Raw genomic sequence first — 13,327 nt, forward strand, 5'->3', positions numbered from 1 at the left:
TGAATCCAGCCTGTATCACTGTAGACCCATAATATAACAAGTGACAAGTAGGTGGAATCAGGTAGCAAAATGGTACTAAATGTTTTAAGAGGATAAATTAATATTTCATCTCACGCAGTTTTTGGCAGTAAGCTGTGAGATTTCTGTGAGTGCAACAACACAGCTGTGCCAGAGGTTTAACTCTTTCCACTCTGGAAGTCCCTGTACTGAGACCAGGCTGTATCTGTTGTTAACCCGCTGCTAGTCTTTGAAGGTTGCACACTGAATGAAGAGGCCTGTGCTACTGTGATTAACATACATTCAGCTTTGTTGTGGTCATTTCTGTTGCTTTACATTTAGTCAATGTTTGTGTTTTTTTAGATCCCACTTTGGCCTGGTAATGGATGCACAGAGAGTTATTGTATTTCAAAATTCATAGTGTCTCTGGTCCAGCTGTTGGCTGTTACTGAATAAATTTGGGGATGTTGTTTTGGGTGGAAATTTTCAAAAGCAACATAGCGCTAGAGATGTTAAGTAAATGTCTGTTTTCACCCTGTTTGTAATCCACATTAAGAGCAACATGATCACATTTGTAAAAGGTGAAGTTAGTGATTACTTGCACTACTTTTTCTGTCTTGTACAGAGGAGTAGTGCCTCCTGCACCGACACAGAAGCTCCCTGAGATAGCAGGTAAACATTTAATGAGCATCTGGTAGTAGTTCTATTTTTATTCTGATAGTGTTATGTATACATAATGTTGATATGTAGTGATTTGTCATCATCTGATGCAGAATGTGTCCTATCATTTTGTGTTCTTGTACCATTAACCGTACATGACTCTATATTGGTTTTTGTACCTACGCTCACAGATATAGGCTCTATGAAGTTATTGTTGCATGAAATGAGTCGTATCCTTACACTGAGTTTATTACTATCAACTGTTAGACTGTAAGTTGTCCACAAGCATCAGTTCTACCATAATAGACACTCCAGACGTGTCCTGTGTCTTTATTTATAAGTACACACTCAGCAGATGCTGCCATATTGAGCTCAGCACACGGTTTTTCTCACAGCATTACTGTTCACTTTTGTGTTGCTTCAGGTCCGGAGGTTCAAACCGTCGCCCCATCTCCGGCCCCAACAGTTTACGCCAGCACTGCCATCCTTAGCCCCACGAGTGCCTCTACAAGCCCCACCCTCGATCTGACCCAGCCTGCTGAGGAGCTTGAGGAGGTACTGACAAGCACTTACATTTACATTTTAGGTATTTGGTCGCACTTTTATCTACTGCAACAAGTTAAAGGAGGCTGGAGCTTTTTGATGAGACTCAGTGGCTTAAAATGTCACATTTGACCACTTGTTCTCCTGCAGTATTTTATGGATTATGCCCCTCCATCTTCCTTTTCAACCTGCAATATGTACACTTTAAAGATGCGTTTACCAATAAACACTGCTGACCACCTTCCAGCTGCACGACACTGCTGTGAAGGGCTTCACTGCAGCAGTTAAGTGGATGTGCCTTCTATCAAAAACTCATAAAGCTGATGGTATTTGTTTGATTTTCATCCACTTGCCTTTTATTGATTTTTTTTTTTACTCATTGTTTTCCTTAAGAAATATTTTCTCTCATTGTGATGGTGGTGTATGTTTTATACCAATAATTACAAATTACAGTTTCTTTACATTATTACCAACCAAATTACAAAATTTTGTATTGAGATTTAGTCCTTAATATCCAGGCGGCCATTGTTTTCAGTTTATTTAAGCATGCTATGAAGGTGATCCTGAGGACTGAGATGTTTTACAGCTCAGCCATGACATTATTGTTATTATGGAAATTATCAAGGGGACATAAAGAGTATTAAATGAATGCAAAAGATTAATTGACAACAAATCTGAGGCATGGAACTGTTTTACCCAATAATGTCTAATCTTTTTTCATTTAGTACAGGATGTTATTTTATCCATCCATTCATTCTCTATACACCGCTTTATCCTCACTAGGGTTGCGGGGGGGATGTTATTTTATTTTTTTAAATTATGTTTGAAACTGCAACAATTGTATCATATTCAAGCACTAGACAGGTACATATTCACGACATCAGACTTTTTTATTTGAAAGATTGTCTCCCTTTCAGTCTATAACTTTTACATCTGATAGTCAAGGTTTTCTAGTACTTTGGCTAATTCTTTCATTTGAGGAAAACATAAAAAGCCACATCTGTATAAATGATGATGCCACAGTTTTGCCTAAATAAAATGTCTGCACACAAAACTGGTTTGTGGATTCTAATTTACAGAGCACCAAAGTCTATATTTATCTAACAAAATGTACCAAATGTGGATATGTGCCTTTACTTAAATGCACACAGATGGTCAAACCATAGACTGTATATATAGTGGACATAGCATCTGGCTCCAGAATTGAAGCCCACCCGGAAGTGTCAAAAACTTGCAATATCACACCGTCCGCTGGGGTTGACTCCAAAAAGCTTTTTCTTCATAGACCCCAATTCATTTTTGGAAAAAATAAAATTTGATAGACTGATTTTCTACAGCTCAGGATTTTTTCCCCGTTAGTTTTCATGGTCAAAATGAGAGATCAGGTGGCCGATCTTAAAATAAATCAGTACTGAATTTTATATAAATCGTTAAAGTTGGTGGAGCCAGGGGGCGTGGCTATACTTGATAGACAGCAACAGAAGCCTCTGCGGTAAAATGTGGGCGGGATAAGAGAGTCCTCAGCCAGTCCTGCCCCTAGTTGCTCTCCAGTCCAGTCTGTTTGATGACGCTTTTTACGTCACTGGCTCCAAAAAATCCAAAACGGCGACCAGGAAGTAGCAAAATCCGGGCTTCATTTTCTCGGCGTTGAAACCAACGGGTGACGTCACGGTTAATTTACGCCTAGGTCAAACAGTATTTATAATTTTATGTTATGAAGTAGATAGATCCATATCTGCTCACCTCTCAGTATGTTAGACACATTTTCTGTGCAGTGTTGGCTCTTATGTTCCTATCGTCTTCATGGATAATATTTCAAACCAGAACCGGTGTCCAGTCGTGTCCACTTCATGTGTCTCATTGGGTTGTGACCTTCAGCATGCATTAGGTTTTGCCTAGAGGGGAAATGGAGCTCATCGACGTTGAAAGCAGCCCACCGAGGTGGTTCAGGCATGTGACCAGGATGCCACCTGGACACTCCCTATGGAGGTATTTCAGGCATATCCAACTGGGAAGAGACCACAGGACAGACCCAGATTAAGCTTGAGGGATTATATGTCTCTTCTGGTCTAGGAATGCTTTGGAATCCCCCAGGACAGGCTGGAACAAGTGGCCAAGGTTCAGGACACCTTGGTTGCTGTGATTAGACTGCTGCCTCCACAACCAGATTTTTAGAGAAGTAGCAGCAGCTAATGATGCCAGTGGAAATAAAGAGAGATTTTACTTAATTTTTTTTTTTTAGGAATACTGTAGAAAAGGTTGCAGGGAGGTATCAACTCATCCTGCAGTGCAGGTCAGACACCAGATGGATGGTTTTTGATAATGAGCAGCTGGACAGCAGTGTGCTACCCAAAAGGCCCTCATGACCAAACTTTATCCAAACTTTAGTGGAGACTGCAGCAATTTTTTAAGTTAACTGGAATGATAAGAAAAAAGTCCACACCCATAAGATATGTGTTTTTTGGCAATGACCAAACTTGCACCTAATTTAAGTGAAATATTTTTTAGAGGGTTTCAGATATTTTTTAAGGAAATATCAGAACCAAACTGGGCTAAAAACATAAACTGCTCAGGGAAGGTCAGCAGCAACCTAAAGCAATATTTCATTTATTTACAAGTTACTTTCTAAAGTTTATTAAAACAGAAAAACAGTGGCTGCCTGGAAGTCAGTGAAAACAAAAAGGAGTAACTTTGGAAAACCAACCTTGCAAAAACCTTGAGAATGTGCAAGTTTGTAAATGTGTTGACGAGATTGATCACATGACCTTCTACGCTCAGGATGGAGTCTCTGCAGTTTCACTAACAGCTCCCAAACAGTGAGGAGAGTTTACCTGCTGCACTTATTTACCGGTCATCCAGCTGGTTCTGTTCCTGTTTGTCTAGAGTTCAGTCTCCTGTGTGTGTGTGTGTGTGTGTGTGTGTGTGTGTGTGTGTGTGTGTGTGTGTGTGTGTGTGTGTGTGTGTGTGTGTGTGTGTGTGTGTGTGTGTGTGTGTGTGTGTTTACCAGCAGCAGCAGATGGTTGCAGCAGTGCATCATGTCTTTCCACAGATAATTACTGCTTTCTCCTGTCTGCAACTGTGATGACTGGGTTTGTATTGAAGGAGTTCATTTTAGTTTGGCTGAAGAAAGATAAAAAGCCTTACTTGACGTTTGACATTGAATTCCTTTAAAGATGTTCCAGATGCAGGTTCAGTGAAAATGCTGTCATTTTGCTAAAATTGCAGACTGACATCTGAAATTACCAGTATGATTTGAGTTTTTACTGTCACTGGTTTTATCGGAGGAGGTCATTACTCTTTTCACCCCATACATGTCTTTGTGTAAGTGTTGAATATGCAGGGAGGAGCCATGAGTCACAGTCTCACTGAAGCATGTGTGTACCAGTGGTGATTCTGTACTGTGTGGAGCACATGTTTCAGGACAATTTATTACTTTTGTGGTAACAAAAGTGCAACTACATTTCCTGTCCTTTAGTGTAGTTTGGGGTTTCCTTTATTTTACTTGAGTATATTTATTGTGCGACTTTGTACATTCTCTCTGCCTCTATTCAGAGCGAACGTTTGCCTGCCCCACCTTTTTTCTCTTCCTTCAGGTTCTGTACTTCCATCCTCCTTCCCTGCTCTGGATTTATTCTCGCTCTCCTTTCTGTTTTTCTTCCTTTTCTTGTCTGACGAGAGACATTTAGACCTCCTCGGAAAGGAAATTGTGGTGCATTTAATCTCCCTTTGCTCTCAGTATTTGATGAGACGTTGAATTCTTCCTCAGAGATTCTGCTCCATGTCGACATGATTCATCACATCATTTCTGCAGATTTGTCAGCTGCATTTTTATGTCGTCCAATCTCCCTTTCTACAACATCGCAAAGGTGGATTCACATCTGCTGAGTGAGGAGGCCACTGAAGTCCACTGAACTTGCTGTCATGTTCATCAAACCAGCTTGACTTTAGTTCCATGGTGCAATATCCTGATTAAAGCAGCCATTAGAAGGTGGCAAAGTGTGGCCATAAAGGGATGAATGTGATCAGTAACAACACTCAGACACACAGTGGCATTCATATGAAAAGATGGTATTCATAGGCCAAAGGTGTTGTTTTTAGTGCTGCCTTGAGACTGACAAGTGTTTGTTGTCCTGAAGGACTCGGAGCTTCCCAACGTTGTCCCTGAGAGCCCGGTGGAGCAGATCGTTGAGTTCAGCATCGACCTGGTGGATCCGGGTTACAGAGAGCTGCTGGGTGACTCAGACTCCCCTCAGTACATCGACCTGGCTCACCACCTGCAAGACCAGGTGGGACCTCTGCTTCATGCTTTCTTTTGTTTCGTTTTCTGCTGCTGTCCTTGTTAGTAGTGTTTTTTCTCTTTAAAGAAAGCACATGGGGGAAAAAAATGAAAGCAAACCTGAAGTAGCTGATTGCACTGCTACTTGACCTATGAAAACAAAACACACTTTGTATATGGTATTGAAACATAAGTGTTTAGTTAGACTCTTTAACAGGAGTTGTTCGAGTTATTTGCAGACAAAGTTGTTCAGTTTAATTAGGTATGAGAGCAGTGTGATTCGGCAGAAGCAAAAGGTAGGAATCTGTCTAGATTAGATGAAACAATATCATCATTAAAACCTTTAATAAGGCTAGAAACTAAGATATAAAATCCAGTATTAATATCAAAGGTTACCTTTATATTTTCTATTTTTTTGGAGTGAATTAAATGTATTTGTTTATTTTCAGTAGATTTTTGGTATGGTTGTATTTTTCATGCTCTAATTGGTAAACCTAAGGGAGATAGAGAAAAACACAAAGCAGGATGATACAAAGGAGCTACTGGTTCTGGAAGTATTTTTTCTCCACAACGTATTTCCACTAAAATGTTCAGGGGTCTGTAGGATCGTTTAACCAGGCTGTAGGTTTATCTTATGGTTACTTTGATGGTCAGTCTAAAAACAGGCTTTGTTTTAGAGCCATAACTGTTCAATAAATCTACATGTAAAGATCTAAAACTGTAGAAATCGCCAAAAGCATGGAGCAGTTCAAACCTGAATGGAATCTTTTGGCTTCCATTTTTAATGAAATGCACTTAAGGTACACTTGCTAATTTTACTTCTGTATTGAACATTTATATACACGTAAGTAATACTCACCAGCATGTGAGATGTGTCTCAGCCACCGACATATTGCAGAAGGTTCTGACTGATTCAAACAGCAGAAAACGTAAAACTTCCGTGCTGTTTTGTTTTTTTTTCTAAAAGAAACACAAGAATCATTTAACAACAAAATGTAAAAGGTGACAAGTTATGTTGCAATATTTATTAATCAGTTTTGCCAATGGGTGAATTTCAGTGTGCTAACTCATGCGTCCTTACGCTCTCCCTTCTCCTGGGACTTGAAAATCGTTCCCTCTCGGCCTCATGGAAGATCTTCCAGTTACTTCAATGCACTTTGACGAGATAAAATGAGAAGAGAGAAGGCCTAGAGCGAGAAAACACAGGTGTATCCAACTTGCAAGTCTTTTATCAAGTGACGAAACATGTAAATGCTGCACAGTTGTGACGTTGCATTAAATTCCCAGCTGCTATAGTTGTGCAGCATGTTGTAAGTAAATGGTGTCGTTTAAGACTGGGGCTAAGGAATGAAGGATTTCTCATTCAGTAGCGCCAATGCTTCTGTTCTCGAAGGACACTCCTGCTGTTCCTCCAATCAAAACGGATTTTTAATTCTATTCTGTGGGATGAGGGCCACATTTATACAGTTTGCCGTTCTTGTAGAAACATGCATCGCTGAGTCATTGCGCTTCTGATTAAACATTGCTATCATTTTTGTATATAATGTGACTTAAAATGTGAATGAACAAAATATTGAGGTATATACTTCTATGCAATATATGAAATCAAAGAGCTGAAACCATGTTTCAATTAATAATTTAAATTAATTTTTTTAGTTGCGGGTAGAGACTAAGAATGTGCTCATCAGCTAACCTTCTCCCAGTGTTTGCGTTTCCTCACGTCAGCCTGATAGCTGCACAGAAAGAGACCAAACAAAGTAGAATCGACACACTGATTGGTCAACACTTGCTGTGATCGGCCTTATATGTACCTTCCAACAATTGTTTTAGCAATGTAACACATTATGCAAAAACAAAAACATTTGAATTAATCAAAGTGAGCTACTGTCCAGCCTTAGCTTCTACTTTTAATCAAAGGATGAGAGATTTTCAGCAGGCAAGCACCATGTCCATTCAAGACTGTCAGTCACGGAGGATTGTCTTTAAGAAAATGATCTCATGTCATCCTCCTCCTCCTTTCTCCATGTCACCACCATCTATCAGCAGCTGTCAGCATCCGTCTGCCTGTGCTGATGGCGCTGGCTCAAGCTGATAGTAAAGAAGCTTAGACCACAGGGCAGTGGGGTCAGGGCCAGGGCCAGGGAAAGGGAGAAGATTACCCACAATCCACGCTTTCTGCCAGTGTTTTTCTTTTATGGAGCTCCACAGTGAGAGTCATGTGGAGAAATTAAGTCCCTCAGTGTCATTTCCTTTCTCAAAGCGTCTTTTAAAGGTGCTGAGATCATTAAGAGCCACACGCGATTCACAGCAGGATGTTACCTGTTGGAGCTTGTAAAGACGATTATGTCATAAGAGTGTCCAGGTGCTTAACTTGCCCAAAGATAGATATCAATGAGGGTTTCCCATTCATGCAGTCTGTTTTTACACTGACACATTGGCAGCTTACTAACAAGCTTTTGTTTGACAGCTCAGAGTTGATTGTATCAGCTTCAGCAAAGGGAGGAGTGAGATGAGAGCATCTTCACTGATATTTTAAGTATTAAAAAGTCACATTTCTTTTACAGATGCTGCATGTTTTTGACAAACTTCCAGGATTTAAATCCATTCATGTGCTGGGAATCAGGTAAGTCCAAACCGTGAAATATACATCTGAATGTTAAAAGGATTTGAGTGAGCGGATGAGAATAGGGAGGCAGGGTTACAGCATAATCAGATCTCCAGCGTGGCCACAGCGGCGGTGCCGAGACATTCCTCTGAGCCTTGATAATTTCATTAAGTTTTAAATGAGCAGATTGTTTGCCATGGAGAGCCATTTGAATAGATAAGAGGCTGGTTGTCATTGGAATTGTGTCAGATGCTGCTGCAGGCAAATGTTTCCTGCCATGACTAAAAAGACAGAATAAAGGGATTTTGTTGCTTGCTGTTGAGGATGGTTATGATTCTGTTTATTTCCAGCAATACTGGGCCAATGTCAACATGACATCTAATAGAGAAGAAAATGGCAATGAATAAATAAATTAAGTTACTTTTTCCCCCTCAAAAATAAACTCATTTTGAACAGTTTGCAGGACAGAATCATATGGGAGATGGGATTAAACTGAGCCAGATTTGGATGGTTTTAGGATGTGTGGATTTGGGCTGAGAATTGGCAAATTTATTTGCGTTTGGACCGATTATGCACCATGTGTAGTGACCTGAATTGGGGAAGATACTGACCTGGTTCAGTTTCAGCACACAGATTTTATTCTGGGCTACCATTCATACTGTACCAGAGGCTGAATTATATCTTCTGGCCTGTCAGATTTGGGACAATATAGGGCCTCATCCCAGGGAAACCATTACAATTATGAACAAAATGTAGAGGAATTAGAAATTCGACACTGTTTTTGAAAAGCTCAGAAACAAATTTTTTTTTTTTTAATGGAGATCACAACTACAATTTCAAGACAAATACTGAAAGAAAAGAAGCACAGCAAATAAAAACTGTACCAGTTAGCTCCATCACAGCTGATTTTATCATCACAATGCTGCCGAATACTGTTACAAACACTGACGAAGCCCATCTTGCCTAATTTCTGTTAAATTTCTGGTAAAAATCTTAAAATCACACATACCTGGTGTACAATGTTTCATGCAAGAGACATAATTGTACTGCAGTATTTTTACACTGCCTTGACGCCACAATTTAGATGACAAGTGAAAATTCCATCAAGAGCATTGATGTGTCACTCGAGGCAAAACAAAGCAGAGTAAAATAATTCCCCGTCACAAACAGAACGCAGCAACACCAGTCACATTAAAAATGAGGTGAAAATGAATGATTATCCGCCTACTGTGGATCAACCCTCCAGTGCAGTCTATACATCAGCAGAGCAATTTATTAATCCCTGCAGCAGCCAAGTCACACAAACAAAAGACGTGAGTAAGAAATCAATGCAGCTGCAGAATACAATAGGTAAAACAGAATGTAATAAAAACTGACGATATAGAGGGAGAAAAAGGGACCATGACATTACCACTAATATTATGAAAATAAACATTATACTGTAGATGCAAGGACATACAAAGTAGGCTACAGTACAAAAACATATCTCTTCAGGATTCAGGTTAACAGCAGTTAGATTGGGTTGTATTTTGGTGTATAATAATAGGTCTTGGGTCCGTTGGTGTTGATTTTATTTATTTGACATGAACATGTTCACTTTTCACTAGCTTTATACTGACTTGCTGATCCACTACAGAAATCCAATCAAAATCACATATCAGACCAACACAACACTATTAAAGCCGATGATCACAGCTCTTCATAGTTAATCTCATTTATTTATAACTGAGACGGTTTCTTTCTTACATCTACATTGATTGTTGCTTATTTTGTTGCAGATTTTTCATGCTATACAGAAACGTAGTGCATCTTTTCATGCAGAATTTAAAGTGACACACCGCCGGGCAAGATTTCATTTCGTGGGACTCATTCTCATCCTGTAGGTATCATTCCTCCGCTACAGTTTCATTTCTAGCACTAATACCTTCTTTTCTTCTCCCCAATGCCAGCGAGACCCAGGACACTGGCGGGTAAATGACACCGAGAGATGAAACATTCCCTCTAGTATCTGCATCTTGTGTGTTTGTCTTGCCAGTATGCAGCTCAGCATTTATTTGGGTCCAAGTCAAATGCACAGTGGGGAGATTATTTTACTCAAAACCTGTCCACAAAAAAGTACAAGATCTGCACAAGAGCCAAATAACTGCTGAGACAGCATATTTTCCTTGTAATTCCTATTCTTGTTAGAAGCCAGCACAATATGCTGCTTTTTCACCAAAGTTTGTTGGAGAACTCGGCCTTCTTCCTCTCAGTATCGCAGAAGGCAGGTAAGCAGTGAAACAGGAAGACTTGTGGATACAATAATTGTCAGTCTCCCCCCCCCCCCATTAATTTGCCATCCCCTGTGGTGTCTGGCACTGTCATGGCCAATAACACGGAGGCGAGGCCTCAGCGGGAGCTCGTCCTCTAATCTTAGGGAGGATTCACAACTCCTCCTGTTTTTGTCTGCCAGACGCCAGCACTCAAAAACAAAGACAGCAATCTCAGAGTCACATTTTGTGTCAGCTCCTGTGATTATTTGCTGTATTCATTATTTTAAATTCTGTCTGAATTGAAAAATACATTCACATTAAGCCCAAAGAACATGTTATTTTTGAGTGTCTCATACTTTTATTCAGTTTTTTATCCAGTCATTTTGATTTTTACTTCAAGTGCGGAATGAAAAGCTGTCTAGTTCATAGTCAGTTGTGTGACAACTTAAAACTCCACTAATCAGTATTTTTATATAAACAATAGATCAAAACAACGACATGTAATGTGAAAGGGGGAAGCTTATGGTGACAAACCTACAGAAATCTTTCACCTGACTACAGTTTCCCTCAGTGTTTTAGTATCTTTCAGCTTGTTGTTTTGGTTTCTGGAGCTAGACATTTTTGTGAGGAGTTGCTGAAGACCCAAAACAGATCTAAAAGGGTAGATAATATCAATCTTGGATCAGCCAGTTGGACGCAAGCACTACTCTGATCATGTTGTCCTGCTATTTTAATTAATTTCATTTGTTTATTCAACACTTGACATGCTAGTAGCTAACGAGCTATCTTTCTTAAGTTGAGGCTTGGCAGGAACACCTGCTGTTTGGTTGCACTGAGTTGGATTCAGTAGTGCCTGCACTTTAAGAGAAAAAGAGTAAGAAAACATCCATATGGTCTGCAAGGCAGCAGAGTTCTAACTAGGAAGCATTAATCACCAGAAAGAGGACTGTTGAGTTAGCTTAAAATTGCAGAAATGTAATTGTTGTTGCAATAGCTTTGAGGTTGAATCTTTTGCATTTTGCCTCGCTATGGAAAACAAAAACAACATCCAAGCAGCAACCTACCACACATGCATTGCATTTCAAGTTTTGCAGAAGATTTTAATCCTGCAAATAGGCATTTTATTTGGGGAATTAAGTCATTTTAATGACAGTGCTCTCCTCCCTGCATTCACATGTTTCGCTAAAACAACCCCTGTGTTGCTATTTTGCAGGAACACTGTCGCTACATCCTTCACTTAGCTATACCTCATTTGATTGTGATTGATTTAGAGAAAAACGTTACTTTTTAAAATCTCTTACAGCAAAATTACATATAGGTGCAACCAGATCATTCTGTTAAGCAGAATAGTCCGGCTATGCAAGACTTCACGAACATGAATTTGAAGTCTGAAGGGGATGTTTCTCAAAAGGTCTGTCTGGAAAAGAGCCGCGAGGAAAGATCAGACAGAGTGAAAAATGAGAAAGTAGTTGTGGAGAAGGCAAAGAAGGAGATGATGCTTTCAGACAACTATATGTATGCCTAAAACTTAGAGAAATGATCAACCAGTTGAGAAAAGTGGAGGCTGTAAGATCAGACGAGGTTGGAAGACTACAATAAGAGGACGATATACAGCTGAAATTGAATGACATTTGGCCTCTTGGGGGCAGAAAAATCCTTTCCAAAATAGATGAAAACTCAGCCCTGTATACATTGAAACTTTATCAAGTTCACCAGTTCACACAGAGCATCATTGTCATCCCATTAGACTGGTGTTTTTTTCCTGAATGAATGTAATACATGATGAATTTAAGTCTAGCACTCTCCTCTTAGCTCTAGCTTGGTCTTTATGGACACCTGAGGAATGTGGCTCTTTAGCTGCTGGACGTTTGACTTTCATACCAGCAAGCTTCTCTAATTGTGTTTCAGCAGGTCATGTTCACTAGTCAGTGTTTTATTTATTATTTATTTATTGCCTGCTGCTGCTAACACTCAGTAAATATGCTGTACAGCAAAAACCACGATCTTAAAACTTAGTTCAGCACAGTGAGCGACCGATTTCACCTTTGACTCATTTTCAGCATGAATACCTTTTAATCAGTTGAGCTTCAAGTTGACATCATTTTGGAAAAGGAGCTTAAAATGGGAGAACAGAAGAGAGGAAAAGCACGCCAATGCTTTGTACATCTGATAAAAGACAAGGTCTTTGAAACGGAGGTGTAAACATAAAAAGACAAAAGGGAAAGAATAAAGCTGTTTTGCTTGTATTGAGGAAGACTGTTCTTCCCAGAAGAAAAGTTCAAGGCAAATTTCTCTGCTTGAAAATTGAAAAAAGCCTTTAATGTGTGGGCTGCACCCACGTGCCTTGACTGACTTCATCAGAGCAGAGGAAGAACAAAGAAAAGCTCGACTTCGATGTTTGGATTATATGCCAGGTGATGACATGACTGGCAACAGGTGTAGGATTTTTAACAGCGGGATGTGGGTGTAGATACAAACTACTTGTCACCCTTTAAATTGCTTTGCATGTGGCAACAGCACACAGTAGCAGGTGTTGAAAAAAACAAGGAAATATGCTGCAAAGAGAGCTTGAAATGGGTGAAAATTCAGGATACCATTTACACATAAAAAAGTAGAAGAGGTGTATGTTTCTAGATGTGGGACTCTTGAGGCAAAAAGCTGTCTGAGTTAGGAATAAAGTGATGCAGTGGATATTTCAGAGCCACCACTGCAACCTAATGAAGAAGTGCTTTCTCTTGGCAGACACAAGTTCTCACGAAAGCAACAAAACTCACATCATCGTCATTCTAATCAGTCATGTCGAGCAAATCAGCTTATTCTCTCTTGATGACACTGACTGTGCAGAATATTGATGAAGTTTTGATGCAGCCTCTTTTTTGCAAAACGTATTTATAGATTTTCATGCCTGGCATTTAAACGTGTTAGCTCTCACTGTGCTGCAAGTTTCATTACCTTTGTGGGTCAGCTGCTGTGATTTACACTGAGCAAATCCAT

General features: G+C 39.7%; 1 protein-coding gene across 1 annotated transcript in view; it reads left to right on the top strand.

Annotated features, from left to right (window-relative positions):
* LOC110958029 (interphotoreceptor matrix proteoglycan 2-like) overlaps window positions 1–13,327 on the top strand; it is a 69,506-nt gene that overhangs the window by 15,827 nt on the left and 40,352 nt on the right. Inside the window, exon 4 of the mRNA XM_051937033.1 lies at window positions 5,337–5,452. Coding sequence (XP_051792993.1) covers window positions 5,337–5,452 — 116 coding nt within the window. The remainder of the gene's footprint in view (window positions 1–5,336; window positions 5,453–13,327) is intronic.

The sequence above is a fragment of the Acanthochromis polyacanthus genome, chromosome 16 (assembly GCF_021347895.1).
Source record: "Acanthochromis polyacanthus isolate Apoly-LR-REF ecotype Palm Island chromosome 16, KAUST_Apoly_ChrSc, whole genome shotgun sequence".
NCBI lineage: Eukaryota > Metazoa > Chordata > Actinopteri > Pomacentridae > Acanthochromis > Acanthochromis polyacanthus.